This window comes from Narcine bancroftii, chromosome 7, assembly GCF_036971445.1.
Source record: "Narcine bancroftii isolate sNarBan1 chromosome 7, sNarBan1.hap1, whole genome shotgun sequence".
In the NCBI taxonomy this organism is placed as follows: domain Eukaryota; kingdom Metazoa; phylum Chordata; class Chondrichthyes; order Torpediniformes; family Narcinidae; genus Narcine; species Narcine bancroftii.
This window is the reverse complement of record NC_091475.1, coordinates 150,265,489-150,292,000: the sequence shown is the minus strand read 5'-3', so window position 1 is coordinate 150,292,000 and position 26,512 is coordinate 150,265,489. Positions and strand designations below refer to the sequence as shown.

General features: G+C 39.9%; 1 protein-coding gene across 1 annotated transcript; it reads right to left on the bottom strand.

Annotated features, from left to right (window-relative positions):
* Window positions 1-562: 562 nt before the first annotated feature.
* LOC138740001 (G-protein coupled receptor 83-like) lies at window positions 563-9,214 on the bottom strand. Its single transcript, XM_069892453.1, has 4 exons — window positions 8,555-9,214; window positions 6,948-7,073; window positions 4,892-5,025; window positions 563-1,459 (listed from the first exon to the last, which is right to left on the bottom strand). Exons 1-4 carry the CDS (start codon window positions 9,134-9,136, stop codon window positions 835-837), a joined length of 1,467 nt encoding a protein of 488 aa, XP_069748554.1. The 5' UTR covers window positions 9,137-9,214; the 3' UTR covers window positions 563-834.
* Window positions 9,215-26,512: the final 17,298 nt, after the last annotated feature.

Sequence of the window (26,512 nt, the reverse complement as noted above, 5' to 3'; positions counted from 1 at the left end):
AAATAATTACTTATTCAACTTCGAAGGCACTGGCTATTCCATAGATTTTAGCAAAATCAATTTAGTGTCATCAGCAAACTTCGATACATTACTCTCTGTCCCCTCTTACATCTAAATTCATTTCATTCAACTTGCTTTGATACAGGATGGAACAAGATTATTGACCGATCAATCCATGTCAACTCCTAACAATGCAATTCCATAATTTCCATTACCGCTCTTCTTTTTTCATCATAACTCTGCCATTTACATTCTCAGATGCCTCTCAATTTCCCTTTGATATTTTTTGCCCCTTACCTATACTGGAGTGATTTAGAGTGGCCAATTAACTTACCAGCTCATCTTTTTGGGTCAGAAGGAAATGAGAACACGCAGGAGAAACTGGAGTACTGGGTGGGGTGGGGATGGGGGGTGCAGGGGAGGGAGTATGAAAACTCAACCCAGACAGCAGATGATGTCAGAACTGAACTGACATCAGTAGAGTTGTGCAGTCAAGGCACTAACTGCTCACCAAATGGTATTAACAACAATAACTTCTGTCCTAGTCTTCACTAGTCTCCACTTAACATACATCCTCTTCTGTGTAGGTTGACTGGATGGTAAGAGTGTCATATTCCCCATCCTCATCCCTGGGAATAAGAAGCTCATTTTTCTTCATGTGCTCAATGATAGATGTATTGGAGAAATGAATGTTATTGTATTTAATATAATATAGTAGATAAATTATTACTTTCAACAGTTCTATCTTCTCACTGTGATGGACCATCTGCTTAAAGTCTAATATTATCCCATTATCACACAGGATAATGATAGACATTGACAGATCTCTCATTTCTAACTCATACCTACTATCGGCTCCACTGATGAAATGTCAGTCTTTCCAGACTGGATGTTACTGTTTGAGCGAACGCTCTGAGGATCTAGTCTCCTCTTGTCATTATTCTGTTCAGGCCAAGCTAATCTGTAAGAAGGGGCCATAGAAGGAAGAACATGTTCTTGCACTTCATGTTCTCTTTTGAATATATTCAATAGAGATTTAAGCTCGGAACGAAAATTCTCATTCAACCAGCAATAGATAAATGGGTTATAGCAAGTGCTACTCAGGGCAAACCAGTGGAAAGCAAAATAGAGACCATTATTTGTACGAATTATTTGACTAGATATGAGGACAACATAACAGTTCAGTGGAAACCAACAAACAGCAAATACTACCACAACCAGCATCAACATTTTAATTGTCTTTTTCTTTTTCCGTCGGTGTGCAAAATATTGCTCTGTTGTCACGTCACCTATTGCATTGCGAAGCCATAACTTCTTGGCAACAGTGGTGTATGTGATAGTAATGATTAAAAGGGGGAGCACATACAACATGATAAATGTGGCCAAATCCAGGTACTTCCAGAACAGATCTGCTGGCTCTGGAAAGTTTGGGACACACAAGCTCCGAATTTTTTCTTTACTGCAATTGAAAACAGAAGAGGATCAATGGAATCAATGGTTATGATAACCAATTAATTCAATTTAATTTATGTCAATTGAATTGTGGAACTTGCAATGATGTTTTGGATATTTTATGTGTTTTTTTTCTTTCAATTTTCCACAATAGCCTGAAGTGAATAGTTTGATTTCACTGGACAATTTTTCTTCAAAAGGTTTGCTTCCTGAAAATAAATTGTGGATCATGATAGACAACTTCAAGCCGAACACAAAGGTGATTTCAGATTTGATGTATAACTTTGGAAATTGGAGAAACATTAAATTAACTTTTATTGAATTTAGCATATTTAATCACATAATGATACTGACATATCAACTGATCTAAAAATGTTTTGCTGCTGATTTTCATTTGTAATCAGCATCTGATGCCTCTCTGCTCAGCGTCCAACAATAATCAGCCAGCATTGATAGATTCTGGGTGTCCTGATACTGATTTTCCATGGTCACAATGTCCTAGTAAAAATCTTTGACCATGTTCATCATTGACTGCACCAAGATCAGCAGGGAAGAAGTCCAAGTGCAAATTAAGAAAATACATTTTTAATGACCTTTTACTCTTTAATGTTTTGTATGCTTGATGTAGACTTAAAATGTGACAGGAAATCAGAAAAATAGGTTATATATTTTTTTAAATGGTAGGTTATAGGAAAATTTGAAGGTGATTTTCATGATCATCAGCCCAAAATCTATCAAATATACCCACAAGTATTCAGGAAGCAAAATCTTTGTTGTCCAGTGTCAGCACTCAGAGGTGCATTGCTGCTGGAGCTCACCGGAGGACCACTCTGGCACCTCAGGGGGCCACTTCGGGCACGTCACGGGGTGGCTCCAGGCACCTCCTTGTGGTCATTTTTGGTGAGCTTCGACACCTAAAAATTTAGCACTGCACCCATTAGCATTAACTCTAATTCTTTAAAGAAATCCTTCTCGCTACATTTCATGATAATGGAAAAGATTTTTGCATTGTTATAAAAAAGCATAGCTGAATTGGATGAACAATTCATTTGACAATACTGTAAGTAAAGTAAAGAAAATGTCCAAAATACAGCGATTAGTCAATCTGGGCTACAAACCAAATGTCGAGTTTGATTAATGTTCACCATAAAAAAATGTGAAATCTCTGGTAATTTTGTTAAGGTTTTAAAGTTAATCTTACATTGGATTAAATATAACTAAAGTGGGATAGAAATTTTATATATCATTTTTCTGAATCTCACTCATCCCAGAAGCTTCATGAGCAGTAAAAGACAGAGGAAGAGTAGCCATAATCTGCAAGTGCACAGAAACACAGCAGCCAATTTTCATACAGCAGGATTCCACCAGTGGCACAGATTGGTGTGATCAGATAATCCATTTGCTGACTCATCAGTTGAGAGGTATTGATCAATGCACTAGGTCATCTCTGTTTTTATTTCTGAATAGTAATGCAAGATATTTTACTATAATCAGCACAGAGAGGCTGAGGCCTCATTTTTAAGTCTTATTTGAAAAAGAGCAAGTCTAATCAGTATGGTACTGAGGTGACAGTGTGGATAGTAGGTTTTAAACCTGTGATTTTGTGATTCCATTGGGTAAACAACTGATTCGTTAACCAACATCCTCCGCTGCAGTGAGGCAACAATAATGGATTTGATCATTGTTACACTTGATTTCTGTTCACTTGTTTCTCACCAACACAAACCAAATGTAAAAATGCCTCAACTTATTCATATTTAGGGTGACACGGTTAGCATAGCAGTTAGCACCACGCTATTACGCACCAGCGACCCAGGTTCAAATCCAGCACTCTCTGTAAGGAATTTGTACATTTTCCCTGTGGCTGTGTGGGTTTCCTCCAGGTGCTCCAGTGTCCTCGCCCCCCCCCCCACTTCAAAATGTATTTGGGTCATAGATTGATTGATGTATTTGGGTGGCTTGAGCTGTGCACATCTAATTTAAAATTAAATAAGGTCAGTCTACAAATTCACTGATGACATCAGTGGCCAAATAACTGGAAATAATGGGTCAGAATGGAGATCAAGAATCTGGTTAGATAGCTTCAAATCAACAATCCTGTTCTCAATTTCACCAAGACCTAGATGCTTATTGTTGATTTTAGGAAAGAGAGGCTGAGGGACCACATACCTTCCACAATGATGGGATGGAGGTGGAAGATCCCTTAATTGCCTTATTTGGATTAACTAAGATAAAAGACTTAAATTTAGCTCTCTCAATTCCATGCAATTTCCTTTACTTCCCTTATTGCTGGACATTCAAATCTGATGATGTGGAAAGATGCTGTCCCTCCTCCTCATACACAATGGCTATCCGCTATGATGGCATGTTAAACTTTGGAAAAAAAATCAGATGCTCTACCAGTGTAACAGATTTGAATTAAAAAAAAAAATTATGGGCCCCTTTTATCAACTGTTTTCAGAATTTAGTCTTCCCTATATGATAGTAGATGATATGCAACTACCAACAACTTTGGAAGGGGTAGAATTTGTAGAATAGTCATCTTTTTTGTCTTTTTCAAATAGTCATTTTATATTTGTTTAAGGGCATAATATACTTCTTTTGTCTTTTAGTCTGTTAAAGTACTTTGTTTATATATAATAACTTTTACACTGTATATTCCTTTCTACATGCTTGCTCTGTTTAAAGGCTTTTACTTGTTTATTATTATGGAAAACAATAAAAATATTGACAAAGGGACAGAGGTGGAGAGAGTCCAGCTCCTGGGAGTCCATATTCAGAAGACCTCTCCTGGAGCTAGCACATTGAGGCAACCATGAAAAATGCACACCAACACCTCTACTTTGAATGAAATTTAGCACGTTGTCAGCCACTCTGTCAAACAAGTGCACTGTGGAAAGTATACTGAGTGGTTGCATCACAGCCTGATATGGTCATTCCAATGCCAAGCCAAACAAACATAGCCTGGTGCATCATGGGCTCCAACTTCCTGGTCATTGAAGGTATCCATGGTGGACACTACCTCAAGAAGGCAGCCAATATCATAGAGGACCCTTATCACTCTGGTCACAACATCTTCTCACTGCTAACTTCAGGCAGGAGCCCAAAGACCGGCACCTCTAGGTTCAAGAACAGTTTATTTCCAACAGCTATCAGGCTCTTGAACCTAATCATGGACTGCTCCTACACCACAAAAAGGATTTGTATTTATATATTTTGAATTCAATTAAATATACTATTGTAATAGGTTTTTAGTAGTTTTGTTTTACAAAGTATCTGTTCAGATGCATTAATAATTTCGGTGCAAATGTACATTGTACAATAAGTAGTCAGTGAGCTACCAGTGATTCAAATCTAATTTCATACAGAAATATATTCTCATTCAAAGGAATACTTAATACAGAAGGTAAAGAAAGAAGAATTATTACTGATTCTATACCTGTATTCAAATTTGAAGAGCTTCTGATAGATGGCATGCGGAAGAGAGAAACAGCTCGCCATAAACCAGATGGCAGTGATATAAAGTACACCCTTGGCTGTTGACATACGTGGTTTTAAAGGATGCATTATAACCTAAACAAGATACAGTCATTAAATTCTAAAACGGGTGGTAAAAGTGCGCACTGTTTTTGCTGCCCAATAAAAACCTCCCTTCTTTGCAACTGCTCGTATAATTTATCAATAATGTCAAGAGGTAAGTTACAAACATTAAAGATTTTGGTCGAATTTCCAACTGTTTCACAGCACAAATTAACTCAATGCCACCACTCACAGAGTAAAGGTGGATGACATCGTTCCTTAAGTAGCACAGGACTTTCTTTTCATTGTTAATTTAATTGCCGGTCTGAAGAAAATTCAGAAAGGATATCCCATGGAAAACTCGAGAGATTTAAAATCACTCGCATTATGCAGTGGACGGAGTTGATGTCATGATCTCGAGTGGGCGGCAGGAAGGCAAGCGTGGCGCGAAGCTCCCCCGCATTCTGCTGAGCTGTATCCGATTCTAGGGCTGGTCTCGGCTGCGGCACCGTTTGATTTGCAATCAGGAAACAGAAATGACATATCATCCGACAAAATGTCGTAGAATCTGCAGAGCCCCTTTAAGTGACCACTGGGCTGCTGCATTTAATTGGATGGCCTCCCGAAACCAATTCTTTGTTTGGATGACAGAAAATAAAGCGTGGAAATGAACACTAATAGAAAGGGGTACGAGTCAGGAATTTCAAATCAAGAAACATGCTACGATCGCCGATTGGTGTTAAAGTAACATTTTACTGGTAATAGTTACCATCGATTCAATGAACAGACAAATATTCCACAGTGAGTTGAATCTGGGTGATCAAGGCTCGAACGGAGAGCTCTTCTAGGGAGGTCGATCAGAGCCGCGCGGGCGTTCACCATCAGTTCGGAATAAATTATCTAGTGAAAAGAATATTTTTTTCCTTTGCTTTAAGCTTGGTCACAAGTGGTTCGAATAAATTAAAATGGGTGGCTGCGGAAATCTGATCTGCGGTGGACCGACCCACCGTTCTATGTCATTGCGGAATTCATGGATATTTGTAACTGCGCCCCCCCTCAAATCTGTTCCAGCTCACGATCTCAGTATAATTCTGCACCGAGAGGGATTGAGCGTGACCTTATCGCGAACAATGCCAATTCAAAGGCATTGGGCACTGGGCTCGTCATGTGTGGTCCTGGTTCTGAGCATGTCTCTCACCCCCGCGGTCCACTGCACTGTGCAGAACGTGCGTTCGATGAGATGCGCGGCAACGGTGAACTAAAAGGTGGCTATACCAATGCAAAGCCGTCTTCCTTCTCTGAATGTGTAATCTTGTTGATTTCAGCTTCCATTTCCGGGGTTTCTACTGATCTCTCCTGGTTACTCTTTGAATTCAGTTTGGGGAACTTGACCACTTATTATTTTAGAGGTGGTGGAGATCTAAAATTGCAACAGAAAATGTTGGAAACACTCAGACGGACAGCCGACTGCGGGAAGGGAGTCAGTTTTTTTTCCCGCAGCTGCAGCCTGATCTGTATGTTTTTGTATCGTATTATTATTGTTTTAGAAAGACCTCCACAACCCTCAGCTAAGAAGTAAGTCTCCAGACACCGTGGTGGAAGCAAAAACCCAACGCTGCAGAAAATCACCTGGTCAAACGATCCCGAAACGTTTGGTTTTCTATCTTTGCTATATAAAATATTGTGTTTTTACTTTTCCCTCAGTTAAGTAATTCTCGGCCCTGTATTTTTTTTTGGGGGGGGGGAGGAGAGGGGGTACAGGCGTAGTGATGGGGCAGCTAAATGAAACATAAAACATAAGTCAGCACCAACAGTGAGTTAAATCGCTCACTTTAAACGTTACCTTATTTTCAAGTTTGTTGTGACATTTCCAGTCTGAACCCTCTGAATTTTACTTTATTCAAACCAACAAGCAGTATTATTCTTAGTGACTGCGAACCGTAAGGACATTCAAATGACACAATTTTGTGAGCTACCTGGTGCCTGTCTAGAGCAATGGTTGTTAAGGTGAGAGTGGAGACGTGCAAAGAACAGTACTGAGCAAAGCGGCTGATGTGGCACATAACTGTCCCGAAAACCCAAGTGCTGTTAACAAACCGGACCTGTCGATCAAAAATAGAAGACGATTATTCATATACTTCACAAGCAGTAAACGATATGTAAACTGACCCATATGTACTCCACATGAGAGACAACGTACACCTTGACGCGGTGCCCACCAGATGCACTGTATGCCAATAAGGGAAAAATGTATAGTTTAAAATTAAAAACAGCAAGTTCTGATAACACTTAGCAGGTGAAGCTGGTGCTGAGAAAAGACGAGCAGAGTTAACGCTTCCGGTTACTGGCCTTCATCGGAACAGGGAAAGCGGGATAGATAAGCCTCTTTTGAGGTGTGTGGAGCGGGGAGTGTTGAGGGAGCTGAAGGGGATGTCTGTGTTCGGGCGGACACCGAGGTTATCGAGGTGACACAATGCGCCGTCCGCTGGATCATCTCAACAGATGGATAAAAGTGGACTGATGTTTAAAACAAACCACACTGGAACGATGAGAGGTGGAACACGACGGACCCTGGAGAATGCTGGAAATACCCAAATATCAGGCAGTGTGGGAAGAGAGAGTGAAAATGAATTGACCCTACAGATGGTGAACCTCTGACACAATCCACAAAGCACAAAAGGCTGCATTACTGAAATAGCTGGATCCGATATCTGAGTTGCAATATATCGAGAACGAAGATCAGGGATTCTCCCTCAAGCTTACATCAGGCTTTGTTGGAAGAGGAAAGAGCACCCGTCATTGGGCGCTTGATATCTATAAATAGTTATGTTAAAGCAACACATACAAAGCTTTATTTTGGGCATTTCAAATACACGAATGATTAAAAGTTATGCCACATCGCTATCTTTTTAAAGGTTGCGAGTTGAATTGGATCAGTAGGTTTCCAGGCGGGGTGTACTGCAGGATGTGAATGTTTTTGAACACGGTCAGAACTTGTCAGCAGTATTTCCTCGTGGTTTTGAGACCCTTTGACAAGTAAACTGGTCCGAAAACGTCGAGGAAATAATAAAAGCAGGGTGTCTGTGTTACTTGGGCCAAGCCCAGATGGACAAGGAAGTGGATGCCTATATCCTTGCTGGGTGAAAGTTGTTCTCAAGATATTGCTTTAGCTACATGCCGGAGACGCGGTTGGGTTGATCTTACGTGCATCTGTACTCACATGTACTTGCTATAGCTTTTGCTTTACATATGTTATTCACCTGCATGTCAGTTTGTTGTAAAGTGCTTAAAAAGAAACCACGCCTGTTATTGGATGTTTCATGCTTGCATATGTCATGTTGAAGCAAAAAGCCGAAACCTTCAGGGGATGCAAGTGATGGAATGGACGCAATATCTGCCAACTCCATTAAACTATTTACAATATTTTAATAGATATTTAACTACAGATGACGCGCTTTATAAATAAATACCCATTGACGTGTTTTGAGTTGATGATTTTATGTAAATTCTCAGTGGATTCGAACAATGAAAGAGATGAAATGTAAACATTGCACCCGCCCGCTAATATATACTTTAACCTTACCAGTGTAAAAGGAGTATTAAGGAGAGTTATCATGACGTCCGATACGGCGAGATTAACAATGAACAGGCTGGTGGCAGAATGCATCCGTTTGTTCTTTATCACGACCTGGCACACAAGCACATTTCCGAAGAGGGAAATCACTATAATAACCGAATAGGCCACGATAAGCAAAGCCTTGACGGTTGTATTTTGGGATTCGGCCTCGTATTTTGCCGACCCAACAAAGCTCTCCCAATCGTCCAGAGTAAAGTTGCCCCAAGGAAAGAAAGTCGACCTGTTAGACATTAAGGGCAATCCCGAGAAACTGGTGTTAAGTAAGTCGTTTGATCTTTGAAAAGCTTTGGTCAAGTAAGGAAGAGAGAGACTCAAGTAATGGGTCATTATTGTGCAAAAGTACAGGTCTCTGGATTTATAAACACGACAAATCTTGGCAAAGTTGCTTTCTGAAAAGTTGCATCGATGCCGCCATCCGCACTGTTTGGTCTTAAAATAAGGAACCGATTTGCAAATCACTCCGTTGGCTGCGCTTTTAGAGAGTGCGGGTTCAATTTGTAAGATGTTGGAGTGTGTTTTTGGTCGCATTGAGCTAACATCGTGCTGCCGCCCAGGAATTGTTGTGCGAGCTCTTTATATAGAAACACAGCGGAAACCCACGCACAGGGTGGCACGTCCTGTAACCAATTGATGCTTTAACACAGTGACGTATTTACCTCGTCACCATGCTTTTTTTTGGCTGAAGATCTGCATAGCATCACCCTGTGCTTTATTTCTTCCACAGTGCCATGCAGGTCTTGCACTCTTTTGAGCAGAGAATGATCTTTATTTCTTTCTATTCCCCCACCCCTTTCATGCTTTAAATGTCATTCCTTCATTAAAGCGCTCAAAAACACAGTCATCTTGCAAATGCAACAAGCAGAATTATCTTTGCATTCCTCTCCAGGCCCTATCAAGTCGGCAACTTTTTTAAAAAATACAGCAGAGCAGCCCATAATTTCCCTTCTCTGTTTCTTTTTTGTCCCATCTGAATCATTCGTCATATCTGTACTTAAAGTTGTTATTCAAGTTTAGCTGAGAAATATTTTTCAACTCCATTCGGTTTTCTGTGGCATACGGGCGACGGAATTTTCAAATATAAACCCCTTTTCATTCAAATCGCGATTGACTTGCCCTGGATGAAAAAAAACCCCAATTCATTATAAAACCCGGGAGTATTTCGAATTCGTGTTTCCAGCTTGCTTGTCCAGCAGGCAAGTATCCTCAGTTCATTAATGCATTCCTATCTTTTGCCTAGGATTATGAGGGATTTCTTCACAATTACGTTATCGTTTCAGAATACTGTACTATGAAGATCTAATTGAGGAGTTCAGACGTCAGCGCATGTGTGAAGAGTCAAGAGACTGCAGTTGCTGGAATCTGGAGCAAAAACAAATTGATCAAGTAATTCACTGGTGGGCATTTGTGAAGAGTGGATTATAGGACATTTTGGTGGTTTTCAAACTGCCCCCTTACCTCACATTCCATCTTAGGCAATCCCCATGCCATTAGTGCTCTGTGATTAGTAAGGGATTGCTTCAGGTGGTATGCGAGTGGGAAGGGAAGGTTGAGAACCACTGCTCGAGACCCAATTTTACTGAAATATTTTGCTTGACAAAAATGATCATTGGCCCATTATTCTTCGGAGTTATGAAACGAGTCAATTAGGTACGATTAAAACAGTGGGACTGGGAGAAACAAATACTTATATGGAGATGTCTGAATGTTCTCAAAGACAGGAAGTTTTGTTGTATAAATATGGGACTTGTAAGCCACAAGGCAGACTGTCTTGGAGCGAGACGAGCTGATTGTGGCAGTGCATCTTGCTGTAATGGAGTTCTAATGGTTGGCAAAGTGAATTTAAAATGTTCACAGAGGTATTTGTTTTCAAGCAACTTCAGGTCCACTTTAACATTCACTTGAATGTTAACAATTCCACTTGAATTGCCAAATTAGATGATGCTGAAAGCTGCAATGTTTCTGCCTTAAACATTCTGGTGGTCTTACTTAATTCTTTATTAAATAACCATCACATGCAGTTTGTGGTAAAAATCCAAGATAGGTATGGTGAAATAACTTCTGTTGAATATAGCTAAATGGTCACAACTCCATCATTACTCAGCACACTTTTCACGAAGAGTGTGTTCTGCAGAATAAACAAGCTCACTTCCAGGTCCATGAACTCTACCATCTAAGCGATTACAAATATTGTAGTTAGAAAACAGTAACTTATAAAATCTCAAGCATCATACCATTCTGATTTAGTAATATATTGCCATGCTTTCATTAGGAGTTCTTAATCCTGGGAATTGAGTGGGCTTTGCAATAAGATGGTGTTAAATGCACCAAAAAAGGTCAAGTAAGTGAATTGAAAATCCATCAAACTTTGATTTTCCTCAGGGCATCAGATAACAATTGTGAGAATCAAAAAAAAATACAGTTTGTCGATTTGAAACAAATGTAATTGTGCTTTTGAATTTAATTTCAGACACAGATTTTCCTTGAACCTTACCATCAAAACTGTGCAGAGATAGAGCAGAAATCAGATAAGAGCCAGGGTGTGACAAGCTGTCAATAAACAATGAAGCTTCATTGCTGCTCTTTTGATTGACTCAGTGAAAGGTTTTTCTCAACAGAACTTTATTTATTTTATTTCCTAGCAAACTTTGGAGAAAAATTTGAGAGAACTTGTGGTAACTTTATCTTCTTTTTTGGAGTGGTCACAGCCCAGTACACCACAGGCAAAACTCTACCCACCATCGAGAAAATCTATGCGGAATACTGCTGTAGAAGAGCAGCAGCAATCATTAAGGATTCACACCACCCAGGGCATGCACTGTTCTCGATTCTGTCATCAGGAAAGAGGTATAGGTGCCACAAGACTCGTACTGCCAGGTTCAAGATCTGTTGCTATCCCACTATCAGACTCCTAAACAACAGACTCAATCAGAGACTCATTTAAGGACTCATACTTTGCACAGTATTTATCACTGAATATGCATACTTTTCTTGAGTACAGTTAACTACCGATAAGTAGAAAATCTGCTCAGGGTTGTAGGTGATGTTACATATGTACTCTGACAATAAAAATTGAACTTGAATTTTCTACATTTTAGGACCTCATATTGGTGGAACAGTGACACTGCTGACTTGTCACTCTAGAGACCCTGGCTCAATCTTCACTGCAGTCTGCTTGGAGTTTGCCTGTTCACCCTGTGTCAGCATGGATTCTCTCCAGGTGTTCCTGTTTATTCCCGCATCCCAAAGATATTCCTTAAGGAGAAAAAGCAGAGTCCATGCTCCTGTCCATATTGATAGTGCTGAAGTCGAAAAAGTAGATAGGTTCTTGACTGTTGAGTTAACATGTTTGTTCCAGATTATATTTTTTACTAGGAATACTGTAGTATTAATATGACCTGGAACAAACATGTTAACTCGACAATCAAGAAAGTACATAGAATGTAAAAGAAGCTTGACTTGTCCTCCTGTCCCTTAACAACTTCGACCAGTGCACTAACAAAGGGACACATGTTGGATGCATCACAGCATGGTATGGGAGCTTCTCTGCTCAAGATCAGAAGAAGCTGCATTAGGTAGTGAATGCAGCTCAGAACATAAAACAAGCATCCTTCCCCTCCATCAAATTCATCCACATCTCCCACTGACTAGGAAAGACAGTCTACATGCTATTCAGACAATTTGTTCCCCGCAGCTCACAGGCTCCTGAACTGAATTGCACAACAATACTATCATGTTGCCCTTGTTTAATGCTAATTGATCTTTCTTTATATTGCAGTCCTGTAACTTGTGCTCTTTTCTTAGCTGTATGAGTGTTTGAGATAATCTGTCAGTCTGCTTGCAGAAGTACCTTTCTCATAGTAGTAGATATTTTGTGACTAATAAATTTAAACTAAATATGCAAGCAATTAGCCACTGTAAATTGCATCTAGTGTGTGGGTGAATGGTAAAATCTAAGAACAGTTGATGGGAATGTGGAGAGAATAAGAAAATGGGATTCATGCAGGATCAATGTGGTTGAAGATTTGCTGCAAGGGTTCAGATCTGTCGATTATTGGGATCTCTTCTGGGGAAGGTCTGACCTATACAAAAAGGACGGGCTGCAGCTGAACTGTAAAAGGAGCAATATCCTACAGATTTGCTAGAGCTAATGGGGAGGGTTTAACTTAGTTTGACAGGGGGGGTGGGAACCAGAATGTGAGTACAGAGAATAGGGCAGAAGTTCAAAAGCATAATAATATGTATTCTGAGTTTGTGAGGAAGGGCAGATATAAATGTAGCCAGTTAGAGTGGTTGAAATCCATCTATTTCAATGCTAGGAGTATTAGGAATAAAGGGGATGAACTTAGAGCAGGGATCAGTATGTGGAACTATGATGTTGTGGCCATTACAGAGACTTGGATGGTAGGAAAAGGGGACTGTAGTTTACAAAGCAGGTGAAGCAGCTAGTCAAGAGGAAGAAGGAAGCAGACATTAGATATAGGATGCAGGAAATAGGAAGGACTCAGAAGAAGTGTATGATAACCAGGAAGGAGCTTAAGAAAGGACTAAGGAGAGCTCAAAGGGGGCATGAGAAGGCCTTGGCATGTAGGATAAAGGAGAACCTCAAGGTGTTGTATGCGTATGTGAAGAACAGAAGGATGATGAGAATGAAGGTGGCGCCACAAAACGATAAAGGAGCAACATGTGCCTGGAGATGGAAGGGGTTGGGGTGGTCACAAATGAATACTTTGCTTCAGTATTCACAAGAGAAAAGGACCTCGTTCAGGGCGAGATCAGAATAGAACAGGCCTGTGTGCTGGACAATGTGGAGATTAAGGAAGAGGAAGTGCTGGATCTTCGTAAAAACATCAAGATTAATACTTCTCTGGGGCTGAACACAATATATCCCAGGTTGCTGTGGGAAGTGAGAGAAGAGATTGTTGGAGCAGTAGCTATGATGTTAAAGTCCTCTTTGGCTATAGTTGAGGTGCCGGAGGATTGGAGAATGGCAAATGTAGTCCCCTTGTTTAAAAAAGGTAATAGGTAGAATCCTGAAAATTATAGACCAGTGAGTCTTACATCAGTGGTGTGAAAACTTTTGGAGAGGATTCTTAAGGATAGGATCTATCAAAGATAGGATCTTTGGAGAAGTACAATCTACTCAGGGATAGTCAGCATGGCTTTGTGAAGGAAAGGTCATACCTCATGAACCTAATTAATTTCAGAGGAGGTAACAAAAGACATTGCAACATCCTCTTAGAAAGAGGGCATAAGATTGTAAACCATGCTCGTCATCTGGTCTTATTGAGCCTTTTGTACATAAGCTGTGGAAATTTTATATTTGTTGCCAAAATGCTTCATTGATAATGACTTAGGCTGTTTGAGTCCTTCATTCAGAGCCATATGTTGACAACGCTTTTCAAGATCTCGTGATGATCCACTTGTGAATTGCTGCAAATATTATAAACAATCCTACAAGTTTTGACATTTAATTTCAATGCTGCACTCAAAGCTTTTCATAAACATTTGGAATTCAAGTGGGTCATCATCAATAATTGGAAACTTTCTCTTGGGCAGGTACCTGAATTAATATTGCAGTCATTTCATCTTGTCTTGTTATGCCTGGGCATTCGCTTCTTTGTTTGCCCAGATTTCTATTACCTGCCAGGAGCAGGTGGTATTCTCTAGGTGGTAAGCTCACATCTCTGACCAATGGGGTCATTTTTGGGGTTTTAGATCTGGCACCACCATCCCTGTCTAGTTCAGGACCAAGCACTTCTTGTGACCATAGCACTGGCTCAGCACAGTGCCTTCACCTGCCTAGTTCCTGGCCAAGCACATCTTGTCATCACAACACTGGCTTTCTTTTTCTGTTGTCCTTCCTCAAAACATGTCACTTTAGATCATTTATTTTGAGCACCAGGTACCACTGTCTTCAACCTGTGCTGATTAACAGCAATTTCTGAGTCGAGATCCAGCAGCTTCTGTTGCCTCCTTTTGCTTCTTTAGCTGCCTCTTCAACTGCTCCTCCTGCACTTCAAAACATATCTAACATGAAGCAATTGCTGCTCCTTTTGTTTCTTTAACTGCTTTATTTGTTCTTCTAAGACAAATTTATCTGGAAGGAATTTTTATTTTTGATTCAAGAGCTGCCACATTGGCCCTAATCTTTACGTGAGTAGATGCGGTACTTGAAACACTGGAGCCTGATCTAGAACTCTTCTTATTTTTCCTGCTTTCAGAATTTGACACACTATCCTCAGGTCCTATTTCATCCTATAAGTCAGATGTTACTTTAATATTTAACTCTTTTCTCCATTTTGGATTGCCCATCCTCCACGCTACCATCTTGTGGCACAGTTTCAGCCATTTCCTTGTGGCTGATCTTAGTTTATATTTTTGCAGCAATTCTGTGGGATCTGTATCCCCATCAGATGTAAACTTCTGCTTTTCTATTTCTTCACTTTGTATTGCTTAAAGAGTTGCTTTATTTCCACTTGTCTCTAATTGCCACCTTTGCAGTTCTTCTGTAAGTTCCTTTTTTTTCATCTTCTCAACACATAGCTCTTTAGATATAGCAGCTTCAGCAGCTGCTGCCATGTTATCCATTCAGCCAACCATTTCACTCAGACATCAGACATTAACAACAATAACTCCAAAACCAAAACAGCCCTCAAAAGACAAATGGCATTTTCTCCAAACTGTGTTCTAACTTGCAATAAACACACAGAAGGAATTCTTTATTAAGGCTTACCATTCTTCAGTGGGCTTGGTGATGGTGCTGATGACCATGCCTTCTTGTTTGAAATGTTCTAAACAGAGCTAAATCGATCCAGTCTGAATTCCAAATCCAATTTCCAACTTTCTATTGACTAATGGGTCAATAGTTCCTCTTTTATTGACTAATCAGTCAATAATTATTGACTAATTGTCATGACTATCTTCCTTTATAGTCACCTGGAGAGACTGGAATTTTGTTGTTTGTGACTCATTAAAAAAAGATCCATACCAAAGTTGAATTGAGTTTTCCAAGGTTTATTAAACCTTATATGGGTTACTACATTATTACAACTTTGTCTTACGATTAAATGATGCTTAAAAGGATATTTAAAATGAGAAATGTAAGTTTTTAGTGTACTCCAAGACCCTCCATCTTCGCAGAGCAAAGGAAAATTCAAAACTAAACTGCTTTTATCTTAAACATTCAGAGAGCTAGCTATAACTTCAACGCTGGCAGTTACTAGGAGACAGCATGAAATATGTCAACAAAAATTACTTTCAGACAAATACAAGCGTAAAACATATTATAATCCCTACAATAAGCAATATCAAGAACAGCATTTATAGAAATGAGAAACATCCTAACGAACAAAAAAAAAGAAATTGACATCTGCCTAAGAATGCTCAGTTGCTACATTCTTCCTATATTGATGTCAGAGACCATCAAAAATGCAAAGTTCAAAAAAAGGAGAGTGATAAAAACAAAATACTTAGTGAGGCTTCTATCAGATCACTCACTACTAACATTAACTATTGCAATAATGAAAAAGCAAGAAAATATATTCAGATAGCATCTCAATATCACGCTACTTAAAGGAACAGACTTCTGTGAGTTTATAAAGAGACAGATAGAAATATTTTGTGAAACAAGTAAACTATCTACTAATAATAGTTTTTTGATATGGGACATGCTCAAAGCATATTTAAGGGGACAAATTATATCCTATACAAAGAATATTAAGAGAAAATATATGGCAGAAGTAAACAGTTTGGAGGAAGATATTATAGAACTAGAAAAAAAAAATAAGAACAGGACTACAATAAGAATATAGACAAGTGAAGAATAAAAAGCTAAGTTATAATACAATACAAACATATACAACAGAAAAAGCTATATTAAAAACTAAACAACACTATTATGAGTTAGGTGAATGGACACAAAGTCTTATCTTGGAAAATTAAAGAAGAGGAGTCATCTTGAAAGATAAATGCTATAAAAATAGAGACAGACATTCTAGATTATAAACAATCAATGACATCTTTAGACAATATTGCACAAAATTATATAAATCAGAATTACTAGGAGACAAGAATGAAATGGAAGAATTTTTGATGAATGTTGAACTTCCAAAACTAGAAGAAAGATACTCCCTTTACAAGAGAAGAAATTGAAAAGCCTTGGGTACCCTATAGCCTAATGAATCACCAGGGGAAGATGGATTCCCACCTGAGTTTGTCAGACAATTCAACTAATTATTAATGCCCCTGTTAATGGATGTTCTGGACCAAGCAGTAGAAACACAGAACCTCCTGGAACCATTCACAACCATGATTATTACAGTGTTACCAAAAAAAAAGAGACGCATTAAAAACTTCATCATCTAGACCAATCTCTCTGTTAAATGCACTGGCTAATTGATTAGGACAATATCTACCCAAAATAATACATACAGACCAGGTAGGATTTATTAAAGGAAGACTTTCCTCAAATAGTCTTGGAAGATTATTGGCTAACTTCAAACAGAATCAAAGTATTACAGTCTCCCTAGATGTAGAAAAAAAGCATTTGACAGAAAACACTGGAAAAAAAATTGGCATGAGCAGAACATTTATAAACTGGATAAAAAACTTTATACTATAAACCACAAGCTAAAACAATAACAAATAATAAGATCTAGCAGACAGGGATTCCCCCTGTCCCCAGTGCTTTTTATTTTAGTGATTGAACCACTGGCAGAGATAATAAGAAGGGATCTGGATATAAAGGGTTTCAAAGTTGGACAAGAAGAACACAAAATCAGTCTATTTTCCAATGATGTGTTACTATACCTATCAGACTTGGCTAAATCTTTGAAAAAAATTGCAAGAAACACTAAAAAAATGGAACAATATCTAATTATAAAATAAATATGGACAAAAGTGAGATAATGGCATTGACACATTTTGAATATGGAAGATGCCAAAAAGGAAATGGAAGATGAATGGAATAAAATATCTTGCAAAATATGTATAAACTAAATTACGTTCCTCTTTTGGGGAGGATAGAAGAGAACTTATAGAAATGGAGAGACTTACTGATTACTCTAGTGGGAAGAGTTAATTGTGTCAAAGTGAAAGTAATGCCAAGTCTGCAGTATCTTTTTCAATCACTGCCCATTCGGTTACCTAAAATGTATTTAAATTATTAAATGATCATATTAGACAGTTGCTATGGAATAATAAGGTACCAAGAATCACACTGGAAAAGCTGACATTTGAATATGGGCTGGGAGGACTTAGACTTCCAGATTAAAAAAAAAACTACCTAGGTGCACAGGCTAGATTTCTTGCAGCCTTCTTTGTTGGGGACACCCCCACTCTTGGATTCAGATGGGAATGCACTCAATGGGATGGGGGAAGCAAAGGATTTTTATCAATAAATGTAGTGTAAAATCTCTATGGGAAAAAAGACAGATAATCCCATACTAATATATATGATCAAAAGATGGCAAGAAATTAATGAATGTATAGGAAAAAAAGTAGGGATATCAATAAAAGCACCATTGAGGGGTGCGTGGCAGGATGGCGTAGAGTCTAGACGTGTGATCTTGACCTCTCTGGCCAGACTTTTAAGAACCCATTTTTAACTTTTTGTTTTTAAGTTTAAACTTTTAAAAAACTTAGTTTAAAGTATCAAGGAACTGTTATGGCCATTAATGGTAAAAAGATTAAACTTCAAGTGCAGAAGAAATTACATTTTCAGAGTGTTGAAGATTTAAAGCCTAAAAAACCTGCTACAGCTTCAGATTTATTGCCTGTAGGAGCTGGAAAAAAATGACTACTACTCATCAGGAGAAGGATATCGCTGGAATTACTAATTCTCAGGAGGAAGGTGCATGTTCCCAAGAGGTGGATTCTGATTCTGGCAGCCTGCCAACTTTAACAGAGAGAATTTGTAGGAAAATGACTCCATTGTTTGAAACCACTCAGGCAGTACTCCAACCTGAAGACATTAAACTTGTCCGAGAGTTCTTGAAACAACTGCGATTTGTGGGGGGAGATCAGCATCAACCTCCTGAGGAGGCCGGGGTGCCATCACTGGGAGTTCAAACTCGAATTAAATCTGTTAAAAAATCTGTTGGAATGCCTGCTGTTGAGCTGCAGCAGGAGCTGCAGTTATCTGGTTCTGACACTCCGTTAAAGAAAACAGGGTTGAGTCTTTCTGAATTACAATTTAACCTGTTAAGTACTGTTACTCAGCCAATTATGCAAGAATTAGCTCAAATGAAAGATAGTATGAGGTCAGAATTCATTACAGTTAATACACGTGTGGAAGTTTTTTCTGAAGATTTAAAAAAATGTCAGTCTGCTTTTTTGGAATATAAACAGCAAGTGGCCTCTAATACAGAAAAAGTGATGGAGGTGGAAAAATCTGTTAAAGAATTGAGAGAACATGAGAAGGAGTTAGAGAGGAAAGTAGACTATTTGGAGAATCAAAGTAGAAGGAACAATGTGAAGATTGTTGGTTTTCCGGAAAGTATGGAAGAACAAGATCCTCTTCGTTTTTTACAGAATGGATCCCACAAATATTGGGGCAAGAATTTTTCTCTGGAGGTTTGGTATTGGAAAGAGCTCATAGAACCTTAAGAAGAAGGCCTCTGCCTGGTTAATCACCAAGACCCATGATAATTTGATGCTTGAATTATTTGGACAGAGAAACAATACTTCGTCTAGCAGTACAAAATGCGAGACAACGACAAGCTCCGTTAATGATTCAGAATAGTAGAGTTTTTTAAAATCCAGATTTGAGTCAAGAGGTTATTCAGCGTCGGCATCAATTTAATTTAGTTAAAGAAGTTTTGTGGCGCAAAGGCTATAAGTCTACTTTTCGCTATCCGAAAGTGTTGAAGGTGTTTTGTGGAGACTTTCAATCTTGGTTTTTTGAGAATGAGCATGAAGCGATGATTTTTGCTGATTCGTTGCCAGATGTACGAGGACAAAGACGTAGTCCACCATTGTCTCCTAAAGAAAAATCTAGTTGTTCTGAAAATGGAAGAAATGGTAGAAATGGGAGAAATGGGAATGGAAAGAGTCCAATTTCTCCTGAAATGGGGTCGCTGAGTTTGGAATCTCTTGGATGAATAGAAGAACTTTCTTATTCTTACGTTTTTTTAAATGTTATTAGGATATTTTGTTGTTATTCTTTGTTTGGCTGGAGAGGGAGAGATTTGCTCTATGTTCTATTAGTCATCAGCCACTGGTGGGTGATCCACACCCAAGATTGGTTTAGGAATTACTACCTTTTGGTAGCTTTTTTTGGGGGAGTTATTTTTACTTTTTTTTTTCATTTTTATTTTATTTAGCCTTTAATTTGTGGTTCCTTTTTCTCCTATTGGAGGGCCTATTTATGTTTTTTTGAGTTTTTATATATAGATATTATTAGTTCTTAGTAATATTAGTAGACATGTCAAAGTTGAGGTTTGCTACTTTTAATGTTCGAGGTTTAAATACATCAATTTTTGTTTAGATGGAATGTAAATTTGTTACAGCAATATAATGTGCCTATATTAAAACATTTAATGAAGTTATGGGCAAAGAAAAATAAAATGATAGATATTAGTGGTGAATTGTCGGCCTTGACTCTGTTGTACAATAAGCAACTTATTTCTTTCTCAAAACATAATCGAAGTTTATTACATTGGAGATTTAAAGGTGTGGAAAATTTGGGAGATTGTTTTAAAGAAGGTAAATTATTTATCTTTTGATCAGATGAGGAACAGTTATGGTATTGATAAGAATTCTTTGTTTCTTTATTATCAAATTCGATTGTTGGTAAAGCATGTGTTTGATAGAGGTATGATTTTACCTGAAGGGTTATATTTCAGTTATGTATTAAATATTACAGGATATAAATTTCAACTTGCTTTTGTATATTTAGCATTATCTGTAGTGAAAAAATGTATTACTAGTACATGGAAAGATTCAAATATGATTGATATTAATAGATGGCATAATGAGATGAAATATTGTTTAATAATGAAAAAAATCACATATGTTTTGCGTGATAATTATAGTTTTTTTATTAATAAGTGGTTGTTATATTCAGAATATTTACATTTTGATTTACATTGATTAGATCTTAAAATGTATGCTTAATTTTTCTTTCTTTTTTTTTCTTTTTTTATGGCTCTCCTTAGGAGAGTTGGCTGAAAGAGGGGGGGGGGGTTCTCTTTTTTTTCTTCTTCTCTTTTTCTTTTCTTTTCTTTCTTTTTCATGTTATCTTTGGCTTGGCTTCGCAGACGAAGATTTATGGAGGGGTAAATGTCCACATCAGCTGCAGGCTCGTTTGTGGCTGACAAGTCCAACGCGGGACAGGCAGACACGGTTGCAGCGGTTGCAAGGGAAAATTGGTTGGTTGTGGTTGGGTGTTGGGATTTTCCTCCTTTGTCTTTTGTCAGTGAGGTGGGCTCTGCAGTCTTCTTCAAAGGAGGTTGCTGCCCGCCAAACTGTGAGGCGCCAAGATGCACGGTTTGAGGCGTTATCAGCCCACTGGCGGTGGTCAATTTGGCAGGCACCAAGAGATTTCTTTAGGCAGTCCTTGTACCTCTTCTTTGGTGCACCTCTGTCTCGGTGGCCAGTGGAGAGCTCACCATATAACACGATCTTGGGAAGGCGATGGTCCTCCATTCTGGAGACGTGACCTACCCAGCACAGTTGGATCTTCAGCAGCATGGATTCGATGCTGTCGGCCTCTGCTATCTCGAGTACTTCGATGTTAGGGATGAAGTCGCTCCAATGAATGTTGAGGATGGAGTGGAGACAACGCTGGTGGAAACGTTCTAGGAGCCGTAGGTGATGCCGGTAGAGGACCCATGATTCAGAGCCGAACAGGAGTGTGGGTAATACAACGGCAGTTTTTCAGTTGGTTGTTTTTCCAGACTCTTTTGTGTAGTCTTCCAAAGGCGCTATTTGCTTTGGCGAGTTTGTTGTCTATCTCGTTGTCGATCCTTGCATCCGATGAAATGGTGCAGCCGAGATAGGTAAACTGGTTGACCGTTTTGAGTTTTGTGTGCCCGATGGAGATGTGGGGGGGCTGGTAGTCATGGTGGGGAGCTGGCTGATGGAGGACCTCAGTTTTCTTCAGGCTGACTTCCAGGCCAAACATTTTGGCAGTTTCTGCCAAACAGGATGTCAAGCGCTGAAGAGCTGGCTCTGAATGGCTCTGAATGGCCAACTAAAGCGGCATCGTCTGCAAAGAGTAGTTCACGGACAAGTTGCTCTTGTGTCTTGGTGTGAGCTTTCATGCGCCTCTGATTGAAGAGACTGCCATCCGTGCGGTACCGGATGTAAACAGCATCTTCATTGTTGAGGTCTTTCATGGCTTGGTTCAGCATCATGCTGAAGAAGATTGAAAAGAGGGTTGGTGCGAAAACGCAGCCTTGCTTCACGCCATTGTTAATGGAGAAGGGTTCAGAGAGCTCATTGCTGTATCTGACCCGACCTTGTTGGTTTGCGTGCAGTTGGATAACCATGTTGAGGAACTTTGGGGGCATCCAAGGCGCTCTAGTATTTGCCAAAGCCCTTTCCTGCTCACAGTGTTGAAGGCTTTGGTGAGGTCAACAAAGGTGATGTAGAGTGCTTTGTTTTGTTCTCTGCACTTTTCTTGGAGCTGTCTGAGGGCAAAGACCATGTCAGTAGTTCCTCAGTTTGCGTGAAAGCCGCACTGTGATTCTGGGAGAACATTCTCGGCGACACTAGGTATTATTCTATTTAGGATAATCCTAGCTAAGATTTTGCTATATATATATATGTGTGTGTGTGTGTGTGTGTGTGTGTGTGTGTGTGTGTGTGTGTGTGTGTGTGTGTGTGTGTGTGTGTGTGTGTGTGTGTGTGTGTGTGTGTGTGTGTGTATATGCGCTGGGTGGGTCACGTCTCCAGAATGGAGGACCATCGCCTTCCCAAGATCGTGCTATATGGCAAGCTCTCCACTGGCTACCGTGACAGAGGTGCACCAAAGAAGAGGTACAAGGACTGCCTAAAGAAATCTCTTGGTGCCTGCCACATTGACCACCGCCAGTGGGCTGATATCGCCTCAAACCGTGCAACTTGGCGCCACACAGTTCGGCGGGCAGCAACCTCCTTTGAAGAAGATCACAGAGCCCACCTCACTGACAAAAGACAAAGGAGGAAAAACCCAACACCCAACCCCAACCAACCAATTTTCCCCTGCAACCGCTGCCACCGTGTCTGCCTGTCCTGCATAGGACTTGTCAGCCACAATCGAGCCTGCAGCTGACGTGGACTTTTACCCCCTCCATAAATCTTCGTCCGCGAAGCCAAGCCAAAGATATATATAAAATATATCATTAATGTTTGTTTATTGTTATGTATGTTACTTATTATCTGTATTTTGAATGAATAAGTAAAGTTAAAAAATAAAATAAAACACCATTGTGTAAAAACATGTTATTGCCCATGAACTTAGGCAATAGAATATTAAATTTGTGGTATGACAAAGACATATGATATATCAAAGATTGCGATGCGGAAGGAACTCATGTCTTTTGAAGAATTAAAACACAAATATGGAGTGGCCATTGGGACTTTTTTTTGTTTTCTTCAATGTAGATCCTTCTTAAGAGAAAGATGGGGACCAACATTGACCCCACCTGAAATGAGTGAAACTGAACAAATGGTCTGGATGGGGAATACACCCAAATTTATAACAAAAATGTACTCTTCTCTCCTGAGTGAAACTGCAAAACCAGGGTTATAGAGGTCAAGGGAAAGATGGAATTGGACTTGGGTGTGGTGATTTTAGAAAGAAGCTGATCAGATTGGTGTAAGGACAGTATAACATCAATTATAAATGCAAGATATGGATTGGTTCAATATTACTTTTATACACTAATGATATCTAACCACACAGAAGTTACATAGATCAAAAGCAGAAACATCAGAGATGTGTTTCAGATGTGGGACTGAGACAGGAACTTTTCTACATGGCACGTGGTCGTTCGTGAAGGTGATGCCATTTTGGCAAGACGTCACAGAAAAATTAACCAGGAGTGGTCTTCACAGGCAATCCGGAGCTATATCTATTAGGTCATTTTATGGAAATAAGCAATAAATTGAATAAATATCATATCTCATTTATAAAAATAACACTCGAGGGAGCAAAGGAAGGAAGAGGTGAGCAGGTAAGAGGTATTATTCTAAGGGCTTTTACTGGGGCAGGTTTATTTAATTAATTGGTTAATAGGTCAATTGGTCAAGGGCCAATAAAAGGAGAGTAGATATTAGGAAGCAGCCAGTGAGTAGTGGCCCAGGTGAGTAGTGGCCCAGGTGAGTAGTGGCCCAGGTGAGTAGTGGCCCAGGTGAGTAGTGGCCCAGGTGAGTAGTGGCCCAGGTGAGTAGTGGCCCAGGTGAGTAGTGGCCCAGGTGAGTAGTGGCCCAGGTGAGTAGTGGCCCAGGTGAGTAGTGGCCCAGGTGAGTAGTGGCCCAGGTGAGTAGTGGCCCAGGTGAGTAGTGGCCCAGGTGAGTAGTGGCCCAGTGAAGGAGTGGGACTTGCAGATTTTGGAGAAAGGTGGGCTTTCTTACTTACCCTTCATAGGTCAGGTTTCAATTAAAGAGCTGAGACATGCCTATGGGGTTAATACTCTGCTCAAGTTGCCAGATGTGGGAACCATGGGAGAGTTCCTCCCTCCCAAGTGGCCATGTCTGTGCCAAGTGCAACGAGGTGAAGTTTCTTAGAAACCAGGTTTGTGATCTGCAGCTCCAGTTTGAGGACCAACAGCTCATGAGGGAAAGTGAGGAGGCAAATGAGAGGACCTTTCCCCTCCCCAGAGTGCATGCATGCAAGGGGTGTACTGGGACACAACTATTAAAGGATAAAATTAAGGAACTGGAGTTGTAACTTGATGATCTCAGGCTTATTAGGGAAAGTGAGGAAGTTATTGACATGACTTTCAAGCAGGTGGTTATCCCCCAGACTGAGGGAGTCAGGTAAGCGGACTACTGTCAAGGGTGGGAGGAAGGTTGATCAGTCAGTGGAGAGCATTCCAGTGGCTACTCCTCTTAGCAACAAATATATTGTTTTGGATGATGTTGGGGAAGATGGCCAGGCTGAGTTTGGATCAAGGGAGCCAGCGGTGCAGAATGAAAGGAAGAAGGACAAGGTGGTCATTGGGGACTCCATCATCGGGGGAACAGACAGAAGGTTCTGCGCACCTGACAAGTATTCCTGCATGGTATGTTGCCTTCCAGGAGCCAGAGTGTGGGATATCTCGGACAGGGTTCGTGGTATTCCGAGAGGAATGTGTGAGCTGCCAGCTGCCAGACGTCCTGGTATGCATGGGTACCAATGACATTGACAAATTAAGAGAGGAGATCCTGAAGAGGGAGTACCATGAGCTAGGACAGAGATGAAAAAGCAGGACCTCCAAGGTATTAATCTCAAGGTTGCTACCCGTGCTGCATGCGGGAAGGGGCAAAAATGAAAAAAAAATCAGAAAGTTAAATGCATGGTTGAGGATTGGTGCAGGGTACAAGGTTTCAGGTTCATGGATCATTGGGATCTCTTCTGGGGGAGACATGATCTCTACAGAAAGGATGGGTTACACCTAAATCCAAAGGGGGCAAATATACTTGCAACAAGGTTTAATAATGCTGTTGGATATGTTTTAAACTGAATTGGCAGGGGGAGGGGAACCAGACTGATAGGGAAATGGATAGGAAGGAGAACATAGGAGTAGTTCCAATAGTCGGTGAAACCTCAAAGCCAGAGGGAGCAAAGAGGGATAGGAGAGTTTCAGAGAGGGTGTCAGGTAGCAAATTGGAGAGAGCAGGGTGGTACAGTTTCAAGGTATTGTATATGAATGCACGGAGTATAAGGAATAAAATGGATGAGCTTGAGGTGCAAATGGACATTGGAGGATATGATGTTATCGGAGTAACAGAGACAAGGATGCAAGAGGGACAGGATTGGGAAATTAATGGTCCAGGATATACGATCTATCAAAAAGATAGAAAGTTAGGTAGAGGAGGTGGAGTGGCTCTGTTGGTGAAGAATGAAATTCAGGTGATGGAAAGGAAAGTCATTGAATCAGGTGGAGTAGAGACTGTTTGGATAGAGTTGAGAAATTGCAAAGGCAAAAGAACCATAATGGGGGTTATATACAGACCTCCGAACAGTGGCTCAGATGTGGGAATCAGTATAAATAAAGAATTAAAAATGACATGTCAGAGTGGTAGTGATACAGTAGTTATGGGTGACTTCAACTTGCAAGTGTACTGGGAAAATCAAGTAGGTGTGGGAAAGCTAGAGAATGAGTTTATTGAATGTCTCCGAGATACATTCTTGGAACAGCTTGTGATGGAACCTACCAGGGGGAAGTCGATTCTGGACTTGATACTGTGCAACGACGTGGAGTTAATAAGGGACCTTGAGGTAGGGGTGCCATTAGGTAATAGTGATCATAATATGATTACTTTTAATCTGCAAATGGAAAGGGAGAAGAGAAGGAAGTCTGAAACATTAGTGCTACAACTAAATAAGGGTGACTATACAGCAATGAGGGAGGAACTAACAAAAATAACATGGAAGGACATTCTAGCTGGGAGGACAACTTGACAAAAATGGCAGGTATTTCTAGACATTTTTCACAGGATTCAGAATAGATTCATCCCAAAGAGGAGGAAATACTCTATGAAGAGCAAATGGCAGCTGTGACTGACAAAGGAGATCAAGTGCAGTATCAGGTCTAAAAGAAATAAGTGTAACATGGCAAAGCACAGTGGGAGGTTAGAGGATTGGGAGGCCTTTAAAAACCAACAGAGAGAAATTAAGAAAGTAATTCAGGAGGGGAAAATGAAGTACGAGGGCAAATTGGCAAGTAATATAAAATGGGATAGCAAAAGCTTCTTCAGATATGTTAAAAGGAAGAA